Here is a 21,343-nt window from a genome sequence, read left to right on the forward strand (position 1 = left end):
ACTTTCTGACCAACAGATGGCACTCTTACAAAAATCAAATCTGATTTGACCGCAATCGTACTTCGCGTTCCATACAGTTACGGCCTGTCACGCGTACAAGTGTGGAGTAATACGTGATTAGTGAAAATAAGAGGTCGTTTGTTTGGTCTGCGTAGTAGAATAAGCTGGGTAAATGAAGACTGTATTTACAGTATTTGTTTCCTTTTTGCTTATTTTTCAAAGGAAATGCCCTTGTGACTTCTGTTATCATTTACTGTATTTGTTTTATTGTTTTACATGAGGTATTGATTAAACTGAAAACCAACATTTTACAGTATTTTTGTTATAAGAGTATGGATGAACAGTGCATATTTACGCTATGCCCAGTTGACTGTGCATTGTGCTATTTGATAGTTAAAGATTCGGCAACCCTAGCTATAACACTCGTGCTACTCGTGAAATAATTGCCTGCTCACTATTACCTTTAAACATGGTTCAGGGCATTACTTGTTTTCTTGCCTGTTTCTTAAAGCATTCTTTAGCTTAACAAGTAGTGCCTGTACTATTTTGTCCTTTTAACACAAAAACACACACACAAATAGAGAGCTAATTTTTAAGCAATATAAAGACCACAAGTAAAAATATGTGCCAAGTTTTAGCTTTATCTATTAATATAGTGCCATGAAAAATATACACACACTACCGGATTTCTTTCTTTCCTTTTTTGACATATCTGTGACACTTACCTGTTTCAGATTATATATATTGCATATTACAACAAAAGGTACCTGGAGCAAATACAAACCACATTTTTAAAGGGTGATTTTTAGAGAAGAGGATTAGAGCCACTGGGGGAAAAAAGTGGGCAGGTCTTTTTTTCTTCTTTTCCAGAATTCTGCGGGAAAAAAGTCAGAATTCTAAGAAAAAGGTTAAAATTCTGAGATTAAAGTCAGAATTCTGAGAAAAAAAGTCAGCATTCTGGAAAAAAAAGTCAGAATTCTGAGTTTTTTTCTCAGAATTCTGAGATTTAAGTCAGAATTCTGAGAAAAAAAGAATTCTGGGGAAAAAGTCAGCATTCTGAGAAAAATTCTGACTTTAATCTCAGCAAATTTTTGAGATTAAAGTGTGTGTGTACATGCACAGACCACATGTGCATACTGTTGTACACATAAACTCACAGATGTATATGACAACTCAAGTTTGTGGCATTACATTTTTATTACATTTTTAAACACGTAATACATTTGTACTTGAGCATCAGCACATGAACTGATGGACAGACATTCTTCTTCGGGATTTTCTGGTAGAGAACAGAATTCATGCTTCCATTAATTACAGCAAGATGCCCAGGTCCTGAAGCAGCAAAGCACCTCTAGACCAAGCCCTAAATCTCATTTTTTCAGATACTTGCAGCAAATACTTCATCATTTGCTGCTGGAGATTTTAGGAGGGGAGAGGAAGTACCTTCTGCCTTCGACTGTGACATGTGATATGTTTAGAGTTGCAGCATTTGGGGGTGGGAGGTGAGTCATATGAGAAACCTACAAGGTTGGAAATATAGAACATGGAGCAAATATATATATTTTTATGGCAGAATTCATGAAGCGTGCGCTATGCATATACTAAGAAAAGGATAATGGGAGCTATTGTGATCGTAACAGTGTGTGAGAAAGTGCACACGCTCTTTAAGACTGTGCTTTTACTTTGAAAGGACTTAAGCAGCGGAGTGACTCCCGGAAGTTTTTGTTTTTCTCACCTGTCAGTTCGGTCGAGACACGGCACCAGTGCCGAGCCTTGTCTCTTTGTTTTCTCCTTGAAACAGCTCTTGTTTTTTCCAAATTAAATGACAGTCCTATGTGGTCAGTCGATACCTAACTGAGGACAGCGTTTAACACGGTAACTGGAAGTCGAGAATAAAAAATAATCGTCTCCTTTTTCTGCACCTAGCCAGAAGACGTTAGCCAAGCATAGCTAGCCGTTATCATCATAATAGATCAATCATTTTGATGCGCGTAGCTGTCGATATGTATTTATGTTTCTCTAAAGACCGTTGCTTAATTGTTGTGTTATTCTTATTGTAGGCTGTTTCACAACCGGACGTCAGGGTTGTTTGGTGTTTGTCAGCACTGTTCGCGGAAGCTAACGGCGTAACGTTAGCTTTGTATACACGCGAAATTCATTGATTGTTTTCAGAACGATTATAGATGTTTGCTGCTGTCGCTTCGTGTGGAAGATTGTGTTTTTTCAGCTGAGATAAGCTTTTTAGCTGTTAGCTTTCCTGTTTTAAGTGGAGAAGTCTTAACGGGATTACGTCGCTCTTCTTGCCTTGTTTTGGATTCACGTCCACTTTCGTTTTTAAGTACTTGTTGTGGGTCGCTTTCGCTTTCATGCCGACTGTCGTCAAAGTCAGCAGTTTTCCTTTTTCTCTCTCTCTATTTCTCCGTTTCTATTCATCTCCGCGGGTCTATCAAACTGTTCGGTAACTCTGCTTAAACTTATTTTTCTAAAGGCTTAGGCCTTTAGTGATAAAAACTTGGCTCCTGTGTGTTTGCTGCATCATTGCATGCTGACATCATCAAGAAGCTGCACCGTCTCTGAAACCGAGCTACTCCGAGCAGAAATTATCCAGGAGGGTGTGGGGGATATGTCAAGTAGCTTTACTGAAACACTCATATCGTTCCTGGAAGTCAGCTCTGCTGGCACTTCCTTTAACAAAGGCATTCGAGTCAGTGTGAGATATTTCTTTGTAAATGTGCAGAATTAAAGTTTCTTTTTGATAAATTCTTTTTCAGCCTCGCATTCAAAGCCATAGGCCAGGAACTTAGTGTACACAATGTTATGTACATGGAAATCACACATTGCAAATTGCATTTTTTGGGGGGTAGATCTTTTGTAGACTATTACAGATCTGACTCCTTCTTTATTGTTCAGTGTTGGTAATTGAAGAGGACCTACCTTCCAAGTACATTCATCCCTGGTGTTAAATCAAAATCATGTAATTCCAGTATCAAGTGTCCAAGGGTAATAGGAAGCACCAGCACAAAATTGCATGCAATATGTGAACAAACTGATTTTGCATACTAAAAACCTCTCGTTGTCTTTAGGGGTTTTCTGATGTCAACCTCTGGCGGGGCTTTCTTCTTTTGTGAAACTGTGGTTTAAAAAGACCATTGACTGTTAGGAGAATTCTACTTACAGACATTAAATGCCTTATGAATGAATAGAACAATTTGACAGTGTAGACTGTTTGTTGGATAATATAGAAAATATTTATTTGTTAATATGATAATAAATCTAATATAGTTTCTTCACACAAATATAGGATATTTAAAGAAGTTCTTCATGTATCCCCCAGGTCTTCTATCTGCCTCAGAATATGGCCTGTGTAGGTATGGATTCCCCAGCAGTGGATGATGACATTTGCATCCTTAAACATGAGACAGCCTACACCACTGCTGCTGAGAGTCCTGTGTCGGTGTGTGCCGGTGACGAATCGGTCGCCTCCCACTTTGCCCTGGTCACGGCATACGAGGACATCAAAAAGAGGCTGAGAGAGACAGAGCGAGACAATGCCCTGCTGAAGAAGAGAGTGAAGCAGCTTGAAGACAAGGTATAGATGGAAGAGTAGATTAGGAAAGAGTAGGAGGATGGCAGAACAAAGGGAAGATGGGGATAGAAAAGAGAGAGAGAGAGACAAAATTTAAGAACATAGAGCTTATCATGCTGTCTAAACAACCAGAGAGCAATGTTTACAAAGGGTGACCTATGAACAAAGATGAATGATTTTTCTATTGTGCACGACTTCAGAATGATGGACAAACACAAAATACTAATACCTCACTGCAAACCTCTTGGAGTGTATGCATGTCAGCATCATTAATATTGTTGGTCTCTTGTCAAAACAGAAAAAAAAAAACCAACAATGAGAAATAAATGTGCTCTGTTTAAAAAAGAAAGGAGGTCTGGAGAAGTGTGTCTTTGGCAAACACTGTGCTCATATTCAGCAGAGAAGAAGGCTCTTGAAATTGGAATTAAGAACAAAGGATCCAGTAAACGGATATAGTGAGAGAGAGAGTTATTTGAACAGCAAAGGTCTTAATACCGATTGCAGACCGAAGCGAAAGTTGGGCACAACATGTGGGCAGAGCACGAGCTTGTTTGTTTAAAATCTGTCAGTTTTAGTTTTATGTGCTGCAGCACTTGGTCCATCAAGATAGGATGTGGTGGGAGGAAAGTGACTTCCTACCGCAAGATTTTAAATTGAACAGGTTTTTTTTCTCCTCTACTTTCTTCTCTGTTATTTCTTCTTTCACCACTGTAGCTTTTCAGGCCAGATGCTCATTCATCAGAGGGGCCCCAGTACGTGAACAAGGCCTTCAGTGCTTACCGAGGTATCTATATAGAGAAGGAGGACCTGCAGATGGAGCTTAACAAACTGGTGCGTTTTACTGATTAATCTGAACATCTCATAAACTAACAGTGCAGCCAAGCTTAAAGGCTTGATGTGTTCCAAACCTGACAGTAGCTTATTTTCAAGTATAAGGATAATAAAGAGAGTTTGGTTTTTTTTGCCCACCTGGGACTGCAAAAGTAAGAGTTTGAAACATTGTTTTAAATACACTGACTCTACCTTCATGCTCTTTGGCTCACTGTCTGTTTTGGGTTTTTTTTGGTTTTTTTTCCTCTGTCAGAAAAGGGAGACGAGTGAGAGAGAAAGGATTCTGATGGAGCAGCTTCACACCAAAGAGGTGGAGCTGCTTCAGCTGAGGACAGAAATGGACACCAGCCAAGGTACAGGTAGAGTACACAGGCCTGCTGTCTCTGAACTGTTCAGTGGAAATGGTTCTGTCCTCTGATGAATCAGATAGTGGACATTTACAGCACATGAGATTTGGATGAAATACAAGGAAAAGAATCCTGTTCCTGAATTTTAATTATATTAAATTCAAGGACTGAAATTGTTTGATAATTAGCTATGTCGGGCAATCGAAGTAATAATCTACTCTTTAAAATATCTCCATCCATCTATTTTCATGAGTTAAGCCACGGTAGCAGTGGAGTATTTGAGCTAGTTCAGACGTCCCTCTCTCCCACATGTTTTCAGACCATAGAAGCTATATAATCTCTTCTATGAGCTCTTGGTCTACCTTGGGATCACCTACTAGTTGGGTGTGCCCATTATACCTCCAAGCAACAACCTGATGAGAAGTTTGAAAAATCTCAGCTGGCACCTGTTTGGAGTAGAGTTGCAGATACTCCAGTCTGTTCTCGATCTGGATGTCTCACCTGCTTAACCAGCCACCCTTCAGAGGAAAGTAACTCCTCTTATTCCGTAACGGAAGCTTGCGGCCATTAAAGCGCGTTAACAGTCATTCATATTCCAGCATCCCCTGCATTACATCTGACACAGCACCAGCCCTTCTGTCAATCCATTTTATGCTCAGTCATGAACATGGCACGGTTCTCAGATTCTTTACTCAAACACCAGTTGTTTTGGTAGCCTCTTATCCTACCCACTTCACACTGAAAACCATTGCAGGCAATGTTGAAGGTCTGACAAAACCAGCAAAATCGTATCATTTTCAAATAACGAGAACTAATTGTAATATCCCAAAGGGTACACTTACATCCTCCTAGAGCTGAGAGGACCCCTTGACATCCAGAATGTGATTAGTAACAGAGTAACAATTACATTTATTTCAACACTTTTATCTAATACAGTACTGGAAGAATAAATAGTGTCATATAGTCAGTAGGGGGAAAAATCCAGCAACCTGATTTATATGATATGATAACATTTTTATGTTGCAATACTCTTAAGTACATTTGGCTTTTTTGTGGTTATATATAACATATATGTTGATTCAAGTACAATTTAAATACAGGACAGGCTCGAGTATTTTGACTCATGTGCCATTCTCCTTTACTTCCATACTACCTAATTCATCGACTTCAGAATCAGGTTTTTCTAAAATATTTCCGTTAGGCTTTTCTATGAAAATGTAAATGGAAAATGTTGCTCTATGATTAAACTGATGTTGAAATATTTTGTTGGTAAAAGTGTAAAAGTCAGTGTCTTTAATTAATTATGCCTTTTGTACCATTTGTAACACAAATTCCATCTGTTTTTCTGCATGCTTGTCCACAGTGATGAAGAGCCTGAACAGCTCTCAGGACTCCTGGCAGGTGGAAAGGATCAACACTGAGCTAAAGATCCACAAACTGCAGGAAGAGCTGGAGAGGGTGACACTGGAGAACAATCGGCTACTAGAGAGAAGTGCGGTGAGTGAAACAGGGAAGAAGGAGTTTCAGAGAACAGGATAGAGGGGGGGCTTGAGATGAGAGACGCTCTTGTCGCATAACAAAAGGAGGAGAAATCGGTAGAGGTGTTAGGGCAGAGAGAGACAGGGTGACACTGGGAAACACAGTAGTGAAAACGAAGCCAGGGTGGGTATGCTACATCTTTAACAGTTGGGAGATGAACTCTTAAAAGACAGACGGGCATAAGTGTGAGTTGTTGTGGAGTGGAGGATGCAGATTTGTTTGGGGTTTTTTTGGGAGAGGGTTGTCAGAAACAACCAAGAGACTGCACCTCCACTCTCTGTTTTGCATAACTTAACTCTGTTTTAGGGGGAGCCGCATGGCCTTAACGGACCAGACTTGGACCAGACCTGTGATGCAAAGTATAATGCAAGGTATAGTGTTTTATGAATATCATTAAAAAGTGCCCAACCATAATTTCTGTAACCTGTAGTTACGAAGCAACTGTAAATAGATGGGAAGTCTTGCCTAAAGCACAGTCTTATGCAAAAAAATCAGTTTTAAATGATCCGCCCTGATGAAACTACAGAGAATCAGGTAGGAACACTGTTTACACGAAACTACAGAATATACCATTTTTATGTCTTTGCTTTGAAAGCTAAAGCTTGTGAATGCAGTGCTCTGTATGGCCACAGTTTCAATTGTACTTGTCCTGTGTGGCCACTAGAGGAGGGTGCAGCGTTATAAATCTGCTCATCATAGACTGCATGCATGATGTGTTGGTAACCTCAAAAGTATATGAAGAGTTAGACCCTAAACTTGGGTGCTCAACACAAGTCAAATTTAAGACCAGAATTTTGACATGCATAACATCTGTATGAAATTTATTTATTAACATTTATTAAGAAATAAAATGTTATAATTTGTCTACCTTTTTAATTATTTTAAGCACCACAAAAACCTGTTTTTCCACCATAGGCTTTCTGTTCATGTTTTTTGCTGTGTGAGGTGGGTGTTAGGACTCAAACAAGTGCTGATACATTTTGCATCTTTAAAAGAGTGTTTTGTAGGTGTTGCCATCCTTAAATACATCACTGTTTTTATTTATTTTTTCTTCTTGTTTGTAATGCAGATAATGTTATTGGCTGATTAAGCATCAAATCGACCAGTACTGTCTGAAGCAGTTTTGTTGTTGTTTTTCCTCTTAAGTATTGTCTGACAGTAGTCACTGATATTAATTGTGTCAGCAAAGAAGCACATGATCACCTTGGTATGTCTATAATTTATTTAATAGATTAATCTTATATGTACATTTAATCCACTAATTTTGATTAAAATTGACATGATGGGTGGCATTTTGGCATTGTGAAATTTCATTGAACAGGTGAATTTGACTTCAGAATAAGATTCTTCTAAAATATTTCCTTTTCCTGAGCGTACTCTATAGCTGCTCATGATATTTACCACAAGATCCTGTCTGACAGTTGGGTGTTTCTAACACCAGCTTTGAGGAAACTTGCATTTAAGTGAAATGCTTTGTTTATTGTGTAGGGAGAAGAGCATGCAGCAGACATACAAAGCTCTGTGTTCTGAGGTCGGCCGTCTCCATTCAGAGCTGAAGCACCAAACAGGCCTGATTAGGAAACTCAGGCCACTGATCAGTGAGACGCGACAAGGTGAGGCACATCTGCAGAAATGTGAGTGAGCTCAGGATTGCGCCACAGTTGGTGTCTGAATACAAATCATCCCATGCTTAATGTTTGTTTTAGTGCGTGTGATAATCAACTGTGCTCCACTGCGTCCTTTTCACACCACCTCAGCTCCTGTACAGTGAGGAGTCTCCTTTATAGCATTAAAGCATTGTTGTGTAGGTCACCACCTAAATGAACCTCCTAAAAGCAACCATACAAAATGTATTCAGTCTCTTCATGTCTTTACCCTAAAAATAATTGACATTTATATCATTCCCTTTAGAAACCAGGTAATATTTTTGTTTGTTTTATTTGACATTTTCTTGAATGTTTATCCTGTTCTTATCATATTTCATTTTTTCCCAATATTTATATATTTTATTTAAGCTTTTGCATTTGATCTGCTTTACATCTGATTTAACCTCAGTGTGTTTTTCATTCTTTTCCCCATGCCATTATATTAGCAAAGCAGAGTCCACCTCCCATAGAGGGCTCTTAAAAAGAAAAACTCAAACCCTACGTTGTTGTTGTACGTCACATCTGCACACACATGCAGTTCTTACCCAAGCCCCTGAAAAAAGCTTGCAACTTATTAAAGAAGCAAGGACAAATGATGAAAGATTAAGAAAACAAATTGCAACAATTGTATGTAGATGTAACTACAGAGTTAATTAATAGAGAGACAAACACATTTAGCTGATCTAACACTGTTAATGAGTACTTGAAGTAATTACAACAGGGAAACTAATGAACTGCTTCTGTTCAGTAACGGGAGTGTTTTTTTCCCCCTCCCAAGAAGTTTTCTCCTCCTGCTTCTTTTTGCAGTTTGTATAAGAGTGTGATAAGACTGTGGATATTATCAAAGTCCTCCAACACTTTGATAAAGGACATCATGAAATGGTCTATCCTTCCATTCCCCTCCCTCTGTGATGATGTATGCTACCCTAGGAGGGATTACCTCTGTTGTCGATTCCCTCGGAGTGTCAGAAGAGGAGACCAGGAGGTGAAAATTAGAACGAAATATGGCAAGAAAATAAATCTTGCCCTATTTATTCCACTGAATAAGAGGGTAATCCTGTAACTTAGATGAAGCAGATGGAGTGAAATGAGGAAAGCAGGAGCGGCAAAAGAAATGGAGCGGGGCAGAGGGAGGAGGGGGGTGTGCTATGTATTTATTCAGTCATACTGTGTATCTGTATTCTTCTAATGTTCCTCCTTTGGAATCACTTTTATTCAAATCCTAGACTCAGGAGACCATCTCATGGAAGCATAGCAGGGAGGGATGGATGGATAGATGTGTGGATGGAGAGAGGTATGGAAAAAAAAAAAAGCAGGAGCAGATACTCTCATTTAAACTTTATTATTTGCTCAAGATGATGATTTGAAAGCAAAGCAATGATGTGTCTGTGTGAGATTAGGACATGTGATTTGTGTGAGATTAGGACATGTGATTTGTGTAAGGATACGCTTTGTATGAAATGAAAGAAAATGTGTTTGTGCGTTCAGGTCTGATTAGGTTTTGTTCTCGAGGACAAAATCTAATTATTGCTTTTGTTATTTACTGATTCCCAAGCGGTGACTTTTACATGGTGCAAAGGTTTCATTGTGGAACTCGCCGCCCGCTGCACAGGGTGCGATTTTTACTCCGGTTCTGTTTTTACACTGAGGTCTATTATACAGTTAGAGATCAGAGCTTAGATTTTTTTTTTTTAACCGCTTTAGAAACCAAAGTTTAATCCACTTGTTTAAAAAAAAAAAAAAAAAGATATACAGAGTTGTTATCTCAGTGCTAAATAAAAGAAAGACGTGTTTAGCTGGGTGAGGAAAGAGCATTTCATTTGTGCTGCCGACATCATTTAGTTAAAATGACAGAAAACACGCTATTTTTATTTGCTAGAGAAATTCATTAAAACAAACACCTTTACTGTCTAGTAAAACACTGCTAATAAGTGCAATAAAAATTTTTATTTTTTTTTTAAAGTTTCCAGATTTACTAAAATAAACCATCTCGGAGTCATGCAGGGTTTTGCAAAGTTATAGCATTCAGCCAAAAATCACCACTTAAGATCTGTCAGATTGATCAATCTTTATTTAATATTTACAACGTCATGAAAGGCTCACCATTCTAAATACTAAGAACCATTGGTCTCAGTGACATATCGCATAAACATGTCTAATGTGAAGGCAGGCAGCATTTGTTTATTCATTATGTAAGGATTTCAGTACTTGGCAGTGATGACTGAAAGCTAGTAGTTGTCACTAAATCAACAGTGAAATTTGTTACTGAAGTATCACCAAAATGATAGAAAAGGTAATTGAACAATTGCCTCTAATATTTGTGCTTGTTTTACGGACATTGCCACAGTCCATGCAGTGATTGTCTGTGCAGGTCTCACTAGAAAAATGCAGTTTTGTGCAACCACATCTAACGTTTGATTGTCTTTTACCCTCGTTTTTCCTCATCCTTTTTTTTCTTGCACTCACCCTCCTCTCTTCCTGCAGCTGCCTCAACAGTTCCCGTCCAGTGTCTGGACGACGTGGAAAAGAACAACCACCCCCCAGTTCCTCGGCCATCAGTGCCTCGTCCCCCCAGTGCCCCCCCACTGCCCTCATGCTCTGGCCGCCCCTGCCCCCCCACCGGCTGCCCGTCAGGCACCCTGCTGCCAGATAGTCTGAGGGAGGACTGCTGGTACAACGGCCCATGGCCCCCCCAGAGTTGTTCGGGAGAGGGTCTGGTTGGGAGCGACGCCTGCTCCGTTGTACTGCCCCCACCTCCCCTGAACCAGGCCTCTCTGGATGACAGTTCACGGTCCTTCCCCAGTCCCCCAAAACCCAGTGACGCCATGTTCTGGGAGGGACACTCCGCTGCGTCCAACTCCTCGTCCTCAATGGGTAACTGCAGCCCCAGGAGCCCTCCCCATACAGATTGGGCCAAGCCTTATTAAGTTACAGTGGGAGAACAGATGATTAATAATTTATTGGAAGATAAATAAATGGTAGAAATTTGATGGAACGTAAACAAATGGAACAATGAATAAACTCTCCAACCCTGCCACATAGCTACCACCTTACCTGCCTTAATGTGATAAGACCACTTTTGTGGGGCGGATGAGACTGGACCTCCTGGTTGTGGGAACTAAACGAGGCCAGATGAGGCCTTTTTCTTTTTTTCTGAGGTAAAGACTTTAAACTCATTAATCTGCCATCTCTGCTCACCGCATCGGTGAACATTTCTGACTTTGCAGAGAAAAAGTTGATGAGAAATCCTCAACAGAATAGTTTGTCCATGTTTGTGTCCTTGTATGCGCATGCATAACTGTGTGCAAGTATGCATACAAGCAGTTTAATTTGTGTGTGAGCACATGCGCGTGCGTGCATGTGTGTGTGTATATTCACATCCAACAGTGTGCCTGTATCTGTATCTCATCATAGGGCCTCTTCCACCATAAACTGTGGCTGTTGATCACTGGAGCCACAGCATAGTGCTAGAATTTGTATAACTGTACTTCCTCCAATGCAAGTCTTTTTACATTTGATCACTGTAAATTACAGAAGGTATGTAGTTCCATGTTTGTCTAATGGTCATGTGAAGGAGATGTGTTGGTAGGAGGAGTTGATGTGTTTGTTTTTGTACGGTGAAGACAGACATACATACACTGACTGTAGGATAATTACAGGTTTTGGCTCCAAATTTGAAATGCTAATTAAGTTTTCTTTTTACTGAAGTGGATTAATATCAAAGTAATCTACCCATGCTTACTGAATCCTCCTTTCCTTTTTTTGTTTCTTTTGGAATTTGCCTACTTAGAAATTTCTAAACATATAAAATCTTAATCTAATGCTTTCTTAACTATGACCAATCATAGGTGGCAGAGAAGGTTCAATGATTTCTCATAACCTTCACAACTCAAGTCTGTCTGGTATCTGACAACACCATCTATTGTGTTGCTTTCTTTTTTCACCTCTGAAGTGACATGTAGATGTAAGGCTGTGAATTGCTGGTTTCTTAGCACGCCATTTATTTTGAAGGACTCGCGGAATGCGCCGCATACACTAGGCACATCATTTTGAACATTAGAAAATGTGAACTATGCACTGTGCTGATTGTTAATCCTGCTGTTTAGGACTGAGGGTAGTCTCTCTCTGGTCTCCCAGTAGTGAAAAAGTATAAACTAAGGGCACTGAAGAATTTTAGACCAAATAAACAGAAGAAACTGAGAGAAAAATGTGCATATCTGTATAAATGTATATGGTGGGCTTCAGTACTCTGCCAAACATGGTTATACACTCCAAAACTTAGCTTTTGCTTTTTCTCCCCCAAGATGCCTGATATGTCTAAGAGCTACCTGTGCTGGGGGCAACACAATAATATAATAACCTGATTAAATATGAGATGTGACTTAACAAATAGGTGCACAAAGGCCCATGGGTAAGTTTCTTTGTTTTAGTTTTTTCTTATCTGTATCATGATTGTGGTCTTTTGTTCTTAATTTCTAAGAAATGTTATTTTACAGCAGTAGTTTCATACTTCTGTAAACAATTTGCAAACCAAAATGCAATGTACAGTAGATATGGATTATATTTTAGATTTACTGCACTTCCGGCTGTTTGTAAATATGATCGAATAAATGAATGAAAGGAATCAACACCGTGAGGTTGCGCTGTTTTCACTTCAAGCATGACGTTATGTGGTTTATTAAAACTGAACACAAAGCCACGATGATTAAATCATTTTTTTAAAGCTAAATATCTGCAAAGGGGACAGCAAGCCCTTCTCTTTACCACAAAGCCTAAATGATGAATTGACAAATCCATGTTAAAAAAAGTTTTGTTTTTCCTAAATTATCTTACATTTTAAATCCTGATTCACAATTTCAAACAAAATTGTAGAGGGGGAAAAATGTTTTAAAAAATAATAGAATTTTACACTATCAACCTTAATTCCAGCCTATTGTCATGTTAAACATGCTAATGTTTGTAATTTTATAATTTGTAATTTTGTAGCTTATTTAAAGCAGTAGTAATATAGGACAGCAACTCTTTCCATCTGTGCCATTAGTACATAAGCAGTTCTAGATCATACACAATACATACTTATGCTGGTTGCTAATGGTAAATTGGTTCTTATAACCATAACAAAAAAAATTATTAATGCAAAAAAAAGTATGCATTTAGCTTAATTTAGCCACTGGAGGTAAAAGTCCTGAACATGTAAAAGAACAAACTGAGTCAGCTGTAGCTTTTTTTCTTTTTACAATTTTTACAGTTCTGTTGATCCTGCTTTCGAATACACTAAATAAACAGAAATGAAATTTTCACCGTGCGACTCTTTAGTCCCACTGCTGAAAAATGCAAACCATCATAAAAACACATCTTTTAAGTCTGATGGAGTTAAGCGGATATTAAACCTTTATTCAGAAACATTTCATGTTGACTGTCCTTTACACGTAAAATACACTTTTTTGCTTTCAAAATTTTTAATATTTGCAACAATCACATGATCACACAGGGTTTTATTATTACCTCCAAGTTATAGTGTACAAATCTCCATCTCTGATTTCATTACTTTTTTTTTTTTTTTTAAATCAAATCCTTTGTAAGTTAATACACAACAACTTCTGCAGGTGAATTTCAAAGCTGTGGGTCCAGCCAAAGGCAACTGAGCAGATTCGTCACTCGTGCCGTCACTGCAGGAGCAATAGACACATGTTCAAGTGGTTCAACAGGTGCAAAGCATCCCTCAGTTTACAGCTGCGCACCATGTGCTGCCCTGCACTGAAACTCTTCCAGGTGGCTGCTATATCACAGTACAATCACATATTTGTGACATTCTGATCACTCTTTATGATCCAAATAATTTCACTCACCTTTTCCCCACGCATAAGCATGTAGCTTTACAAGAAATACAACCACTTGTCCATAGCACTGCCACGTAATCCTGCAGTTCTGGGACGAGTGTAAGTCTGTGTACGCTTTAAAAATAAAGCTTGTTGTGTTGTTATTTTACATGCTAGTCGGAAGTTTTTGTTTCATGTTCTTGGCTGGAATCCCCGTCCTCTCAAATTCCAGCTTCTCTCGAATGTACTCCTGCTTGCACTCTTCGAAAAACGCGGGGTCCTGGTAGCTGGTGGAACACAAAAGGTAGACCTTCATCACTCTGACAGGTTTTGAGATTACTAAGACTTTACAGGCGGCAATTCAGAGAGTCAACAGGAGTGGGAGAGAGTAGGCAAGCGTGTGTAAAAGCTACTGGCGTGATTCTGTTATAACACATGGGGAGCCACCTTTCTATACGAGTGTTGTCGCACAATACTCACTGTCGTGTCAGACATTCCTTCAGGGCTGCGTTCTCCCCTCGACACTTCAACACCATGAAGAAACCAGACTCTTTACAGCAGTGGCTGAAGGCTGGAGGGAGGGGGAGAGGAGTGTAGAAGTCAGAAAGGACAAATCAACAAAAAAAGAAAAAGGGAAACTGGCTCAATGCGTACAGTAACCTCAAAGCAAAAATCACAATTAAGAGCCTACCTTTTCACCGCAAACAAGAAAACGAATAGCTACGAGCAAACCGAGACGGGTCCCATCTCCACGAGAAGGAACCCAGTCAGAAGTCACCCTGCCAAGCCTCTTATCAAACCGAAACCCATGTTTCCTTGTTCATACGAGGACTGAACTTAACCGTACTATCCACAGAGTGGTTATATCTGTGGTCGCACTGCTCCCACATTAGCCCTGTAACAGTCATCCCACCATCCTCAAATATACACACGTATATGCCCCCAAGAATTAAATATAGGTAATGCTACACTGAACACGGTGCCCAGTGAGGCCTGGAGATAGACGAGGTTATTTACAATAACCGAACAAGTAAATGGAGCTTTTCCAGAAATCAGACTAGATATTATCAGAAATGTTCAACTTAAGAATTGCTGCTAATGGTTGCAGTTTTACTAGATACGTTCAACCTTTGCTGCCTTCCTTCTTCTCTGGCCAACATCAACTGCTGGTGCCTGTGCCCGAAAAATAAAACTGGAGCCCAAAACGAGAAGCCCTTCTTCTATAAAGATGCAACAGTGACTTCATGCCCCTGTTAGTGGTATTTTCCACATTAAAGGCACTGAACAAGGTGTCGACGAGTGAGTCTTCACCTTGTTAGCAAGCTCTTTCTCGAGGCTTTAATTAAAACCACTGCCCCTGTGTCCCCTTCAAACAGCTGACATCGTAATTACCTTCATCTGCGGCATCAGTATGGTTATCACACACTCTTTCACGAGGATGCAGACTAACTGCAAAACCAATTTAGAGAAGCAGAACTGTGCGACTAATCTAATCAAAGAGCGCCTCATCCCTGTCCCACGGCACTAATAGAGGCTGCGTTTCTGATCGCACATGAATAGTTAGGATAAGGAGACGAATCTACGAGACTGGTTTCATGCGAAAAGAGGCCCTTCTGAAGAAAAGTGTGATGCCACCTTCGCTTTGAGGTCATTCGGTTTGCCATTTTTACCGACGCAGAAGTGGCAGTTAGTGGAAAGCAGAAGCATGAGGCTTGAACATTTCGGGAGATTTGGTACTTTAGAGGAAGATGTGGTGTAAAAAGACCTTATACATAATTAGTTATGGTAGAAAATAAATGTTAGGATCTTGAGCAGGATTTATTCATTTCTAACCGACAAACTGAAAAATCCATTCATTCATTCATTTTTGTTTCCCCACCTTTTGTCCACATTTTTGATTTTGTGATCCGGACCTTAAATTTAAGGAATTCGATTAGCAGCCAATCGCTTTTCTGCAAAAACACAACAGTAATCAAAATGAATGTGTGGGGGTTGTTCAAAAACTTAAGACTCTGAAAGGCATGTGAGTCCTGACATGAATCATCAGCGTAGTAGGAAAACTCATCAGGTGAAACTACAAAAGGAGTTCTGTACAGGTCAGTGCTACATATCTGCGTGAACAACAAAGCCTACAATACACAACTGTGGGGTGTGCAGAGGCATATATGCAGATACCAATAACACAGGAAAACATACTTGTAGATTGTGTTGGGTCTTTTTTTTTGGCACTGTCTTTGTAAAACACAATCACAGACGCACACACACACAGGAGCCCAGTAGTGCAGACACAAACAGACAGAATAGATGATTGAGGGCGGAGGATGAAGGTGTGAAAATGAGTGGGACGAGAAACTTGTAATGTGAGGGGGGTTTCCACTACCCACAGCCCAGCCATGTATGTCCCATCACCTCTGTCTGCCTCCTCGTGTGAGCAGTACACCCTAGCTCATAGAAGCTGTCATCAGATTTCTAAAAACCACATAAAACCGTGACTGTCGGGCTGATGTGTTGCTGCAGTAAACGGGGCACACTGGAGCAGAGGTGCAGCCAAGTGCGTGCGTGCGTCTGTGTAGATAAAGAGGCAACTGCTGTAATGCCAATTAGCCTGCTACTCAATACCGGAAAGAAGAAGAAGTAGAAGGGTCTGATTCAAGAAGGTCAAGAGTAAAGTAAATTCCTGAGGAAGGAAAGATGAAGTGTTGCAATATGACACAAAAATGGGGGCAGCAACATGCAGCGCCACATGCAGTCCCCATTTTGAAGAACGTTTTAATAACGCTCTAAGTTTATGCTTCCATTCCTGAAGCCTCTCTTAGACTCTTTTCTATCAGTCTGATGGCGTCTAATTATTTTGCTGTCATGTTTCAATGAGCTCCCCGAGGCCTCAAATATAAAGCAACATACCCCTCTCATCTGGCTTTACTTAACATAAGCAACAAGGCTAAGTGGTCACGCAAAGGTGATTATTCTCCAAAAGTTGATTCTGTTCATTGGGACGGAGCGTTTTCAGTGTGAGAAACGTTTCGTCACTCATCCAAGTGACTTCTTCAGTCTCAGCTGACTGCAGGTTTCCCCAATCTTATAAACATACATTTGCATAATGACTGAAACCAGCCCACTGAAGGAACAATGCGCTCGGAAGTCAGCGAAACGTTTCTCCCACTGAAGGCAAGGCAAGTTTATTTATATAGCACAATTCAACAACAAGGTGATTCAAAGTGCTTTACAGAGACATTAAAGAACAAAAACAAATAAAAAGCATGATATAAAATTGATTTTAAAAAAAACAAAAAAACGCTAAGTCCAGATGAACAGAATAAACTTTTGGAGATTTACTTACCTGGATGATTGAGCATCCATCAAGACGAAGGTGATTATTGATATTAAGTCAGGGAGGAAAGCCAGGGTTTAACAATCTAGCTACGAGCGCATTCACACTAAAGGTGTGGCGCTGACAGCATCTGACCAATAAAAATGGAGAGCCTGACTAGCAGGTGAATAGCTGACTTTACAAGAGAAAGGTTGTGTGGGTGTAGAAGAATTTTGACCCACTCTTCTTTGGAGAAATTTGAATTGAACTTAAGAGCCTTTAAGATTTGTTAGAGAGCACAATTCATGACTCCATCAATCGCAGCAACTCATCCAGGTGCTAAAACAGCAGCAGGCGCAGACCATGTTCGATGGCTGGTACTTTTTATGAAACGATGTGTTCATTTTTACACCAAATATAACAGGACTCATAAAAGTTTAATTATGTTTCGCACAGGGCAAGGTTAACCTTAAAGTTACTTGAACCAGCCCAAATCATGCTTCATACAGATCAATTCTGTGTAAACAATGAAACACCAATGCCCCGGCATGTCTCCTGTGCATACTGCTGAGTTGCTAAGCTAACCACTGTATAACATGAACAGCATTAACTCCAACATTTTACCTCACCCTCAGTGTCTGCAATGACATCAAGTCATTTCTCTAAAAGATTGATAGATTGACACCCCTGCTTTAATGTGAACACAAACTCATTTTACACGAGGGCCACATACAGCTCACTTTGATCTTAAGTGGACCGGACAGGTGAAACTCCCTTTTCTATCAGTGCAAAGAAACTACATATTTAAATGTTTTTCTACATGATAAAGAAAAGGCTGCTGTGACATGCTGTCAGCATGAGTCTTTGGACTTAAATTGTAAGAAATAAATGTGTAAATTACATAAATGTTTCTGTTTTTCAAAAGGTTATAATTTGTAAATAGCAGGAGTTGGGCTTTCTTGTCAGGGGTCATTTTTTTTGGGGGGGGGGACCCCAAAACAGTGGCAAACAGCGCTGTACGCAATGGCAGACTGGTGCCTTATTAGCAAGGAAATAAAGCAGAAAGTAGAGACTTCTGATGGGAAACTAGTCTTGAAGCACACAGAGAGAGAGCTGTGCAGGAAGTGCGATTTTATCGTGGTGGAAGCAAGACGGCAAAAGTAAGTGAGGATTCATTAAAGTGTTTCTTTAAACATGAAGCAGGATTTTGGTCTGTTTTGCTGCCGGTCAGCTGAATTTTGTTTGGAGAGTGATGAAACCTGCAGGTTCTGGAATCTGGGAGATGTTGGCTTTCAGCACCTGACGGCATGTCCACGTACATGTCGTCGGGTGAACGGGGGGATTCACCCTTCGGTTTTACATCTTTTTGTGGAATCTATTTACCTGCTGTTTAATCATTTACTATTTTAGCTGTTTGGTGATTGTTGAAATTGTTTTGTAAGCTTTTAGCTGAGATTTTAACATTTCTGTGGATACCACACAGGTCTATATTAAAATAACAGATCTGGTGGCAAATCCCATTAAAGCAGATGCTCTCCTTCTTGCCTCTGTTACTGGGAGCATTGCGGTTTAAGAGGTTAATTGTTTATTGCCTATTACTTTGTGTAGTATGAATGGCCATAAGGGAGGTTTTTATCAGTATGAAAAGCTGTAAAACTTTTGAAAATACAGTTAAAAGTCCAAAATTCCTGCTTGTGCTTGATTGTGGTGAGCAGCAGATCAAACAAGTTAAGAATTATAAATGGCTTCAAGCGCACATTCAGGCCTGTGAAACCCAAGATCATTGAAATGCAGCCAGATGCTGCTCACTTCACGTTTTCACTCATTTCTTCACTTTTTCCTGACATGCTTGCATTTAAATCCAGCTTCCCTGTGTCTCTGTGTACCTGGCCTGAACCACTACACTTGCCATCTTCAGAACTTGCCCTCCTTCTTTCTTTCATATAACGCTATGATCCCAATCTGCCTTTGCATGGGACTGGCTGCATGGTTTGTCCAACAAAATAAAGTCTCTCTTGACATATAAAATTGTGTTGTGGGCCATATGTTTGACAACCCTGCATTAAAAGACAAATTAAGAACAGCAATGTTACACCCTTCCCTCTTTCCAAGTATTGTAAATTTGCCATTGGTGTGAATATATCTCTCTGTGCTAACCCTCTAAAAGACTGGTGACCTACACATGGTATAACTGGGCTCTCACGCAGGGACAGCTGTGATATGCTCCAGCCTTAAAAAAAAAAAGAAGAAAAAACAGAAAAAGTTTGTTGAAGTGATGGATGTACAGGACACTAAGCTAATTAGCCTGTCAATGGCATATACTCAAGTCAGTGGTCAGTTATCATTGTGTTTTGTTTTTTTACTTTGGTTTTGATAGAACTTGAGATATTTTAGGTACCTATGATCACTGTGCAGCTGAATCACTGTAGTGTCACCATGAACCAGGATATACCCAGGGCCTGAAGATAAAGCAGCTACCAGTACATCCACTGGTTACAATACATTTTTATTTTTAACCTATACCTTTCCAACTGTGGCAAATCAAAAATAATTTAGAAAAAAAAACAAAGTAGACAAGTTAGACTGAATTACTTCCATTTCCATCTTACTGCCAATTGTGAAATTAGGCAAATGTTGATGTTTGTCCTTGTTTTGTTGACTAGCATCACAGTGTTATAGTTAGCAACTTGAATTTTCAAACTTTTCTAGTCAATCCCAATCAAAGCTCTGGGTACTCTGGTTCTTCCTGAAGACCAAAGAAAAGTCTCTTTGAGGCACAGATTTAACCAAGATCTCTGCTTTTTTAAAACTAAAAACAGTTTGACATAAGGTAGTGGACAAACACACGTTTTAATGATGGCTGCTTTCCATTTGGGTTCAGTTATATGCTGGTTCACTCTAATGGCTTACTGGAACAATTAGGTGAACTGGCATATGTTTGTTGACTGTGACAGTTCAAAACGGCCTCCTTAAAAAGTGACCCTGCTGTGTAAAGTCGAATCCTGAGCGACACTTTAGTGTGGACAGGAGAAAATCCCACCTTCAACCTTGTCAGCACAGAGCTCCTTGGCTTTCTCCCTCATCTTCTTGGGGATCAGCACATCCTTCTCCACATGCCTCAGATGGGCTTCCTCTGACACGGCAGAGCAAAGCAAATATGAGTATCACAAGTAAGCATCACAATAAGCATCAACCGCATCAAGCCTACTGAATATGCTTTCCCTTAATTATCATAGGTGTACGTGGGAGACATGCGTGCTCGTGCTCAACTGTCGTTAAACGCGGATTACCGCACGCAGCTAAAGGCGAGGCATGTTTAGGACCATTAACTGAGACGCTGGACACAGAAGTTCTCATTTATGAATAATTAACTCAGCATTTTCCTTTAGAGTGGCGACAGCCTCTTTAAGTGCATTTAGCTAACGTTATTATAGCCTCTCAGGTCCATTACAGTTCAATACAGCCAATAAAGAACGAGCTAACTCGGACAGCTTTGATTAAAAGTATGCCACGAAATACACGAAAAGCATTTGAGAGCATTACGGACTTTAATACCTGTATTTGTTGCCTCCATTGCGATGATTTTTCTTAAAACATTACCCCCACTGAATCAATGTGACCTAGCTCGCGAGCGCTCAAAACACTTCCGCTGACGTAGTATGGTGGCCTGAAAAACTGCAATTCCCAGAGTCACTCTGGGCGTCGGAGAGCGAGCGGAGAAGCAGGAGGCTGCAGGTGACCGAGTGATGCTTACTGTCAGAGCTGGTGGTTTAGCTCCACGCTCATTTCTGTGGAAGACTGAGGAGAAGGATTTCTTATGTTTTATCATATTAAAGAGACAGTCTCAGTTACAGCCTTTATTATTAGAAATATCTCTTATTCACTAATGCGATTCAGGGAATACTAGTAATGCTAATAATATTAACTGTGATTAATTGTGATTGCACCAGCCACAGTAAGTTGCCGGTCTAGATGGGAGGTGGAATCAGAACAGAACTATATACATTTAGAGCTTCAAAACACTTCTTTTTCTGTTTTTTTCTTTCTTTTCGTTATAAATGATGAAATGACAGCTTTTACGTTCTCTTTTTTTTCACAAATTGAAGTTATTGGGAGTGTGAAGCTCCCTGTAAGTGCTCTTTGTAAACAACGGTGTGCAAGTTATATCATGCAGAAAAAAAACATTTCTTTATGTAATGTGCTGATTTTTAGGAATTAATCATATGATGATATTAAATGTTTACATTTTACAACTAATTACATAA

At 39.8% G+C, this 21,343-nt stretch overlaps 2 protein-coding genes across 3 annotated transcripts; one reads left to right on the forward strand and one right to left on the reverse strand.

The window, feature by feature from the left end:
- Window positions 1–1,715: 1,715 nt before the first annotated feature.
- Window positions 1,716–12,577, forward strand: azi2 (5-azacytidine induced 2). Of its 2 annotated transcripts, none has more exons than XM_084943302.1 (8): window positions 1,716–1,875; window positions 3,335–3,589; window positions 4,301–4,417; window positions 4,671–4,776; window positions 6,128–6,261; window positions 6,610–6,674; window positions 7,792–7,916; window positions 10,434–12,577. In XM_084943302.1, the coding sequence occupies exons 2-8, from the start codon at window positions 3,356–3,358 to the stop codon at window positions 10,874–10,876; spliced, it is 1,224 nt and encodes a 407-aa protein (XP_084799428.1). In that variant the 5' UTR covers window positions 1,716–1,875; window positions 3,335–3,355; the 3' UTR covers window positions 10,877–12,577. The 2 variants fall into 2 exon arrangements, with proteins under 2 accessions (XP_084799428.1, XP_084799429.1); XM_084943303.1 differs by having other exon boundaries at window positions 4,671–4,770.
- A 745-nt stretch (window positions 12,578–13,322) lies between these two features.
- Window positions 13,323–20,752, reverse strand: cmc1 (C-x(9)-C motif containing 1). The gene is made up of 4 exons (XM_084943304.1): window positions 20,634–20,752; window positions 20,119–20,211; window positions 14,249–14,339; window positions 13,323–14,055 (listed from the first exon to the last, which is right to left on the reverse strand). Exons 1-4 carry the CDS (start codon window positions 20,650–20,652, stop codon window positions 13,935–13,937), a joined length of 324 nt encoding a protein of 107 aa, XP_084799430.1. The 5' UTR covers window positions 20,653–20,752; the 3' UTR covers window positions 13,323–13,934.
- Between the last annotated feature and the right edge of the window lie 591 nt (window positions 20,753–21,343).

This window comes from Perissodus microlepis, chromosome 11 (genome assembly GCF_051167445.1).
Source record: "Perissodus microlepis isolate ML-2025 ecotype Zambia chromosome 11, ASM5116744v1, whole genome shotgun sequence".
Taxonomy (NCBI): Eukaryota; Metazoa; Chordata; class Actinopteri; order Cichliformes; family Cichlidae; genus Perissodus; species Perissodus microlepis.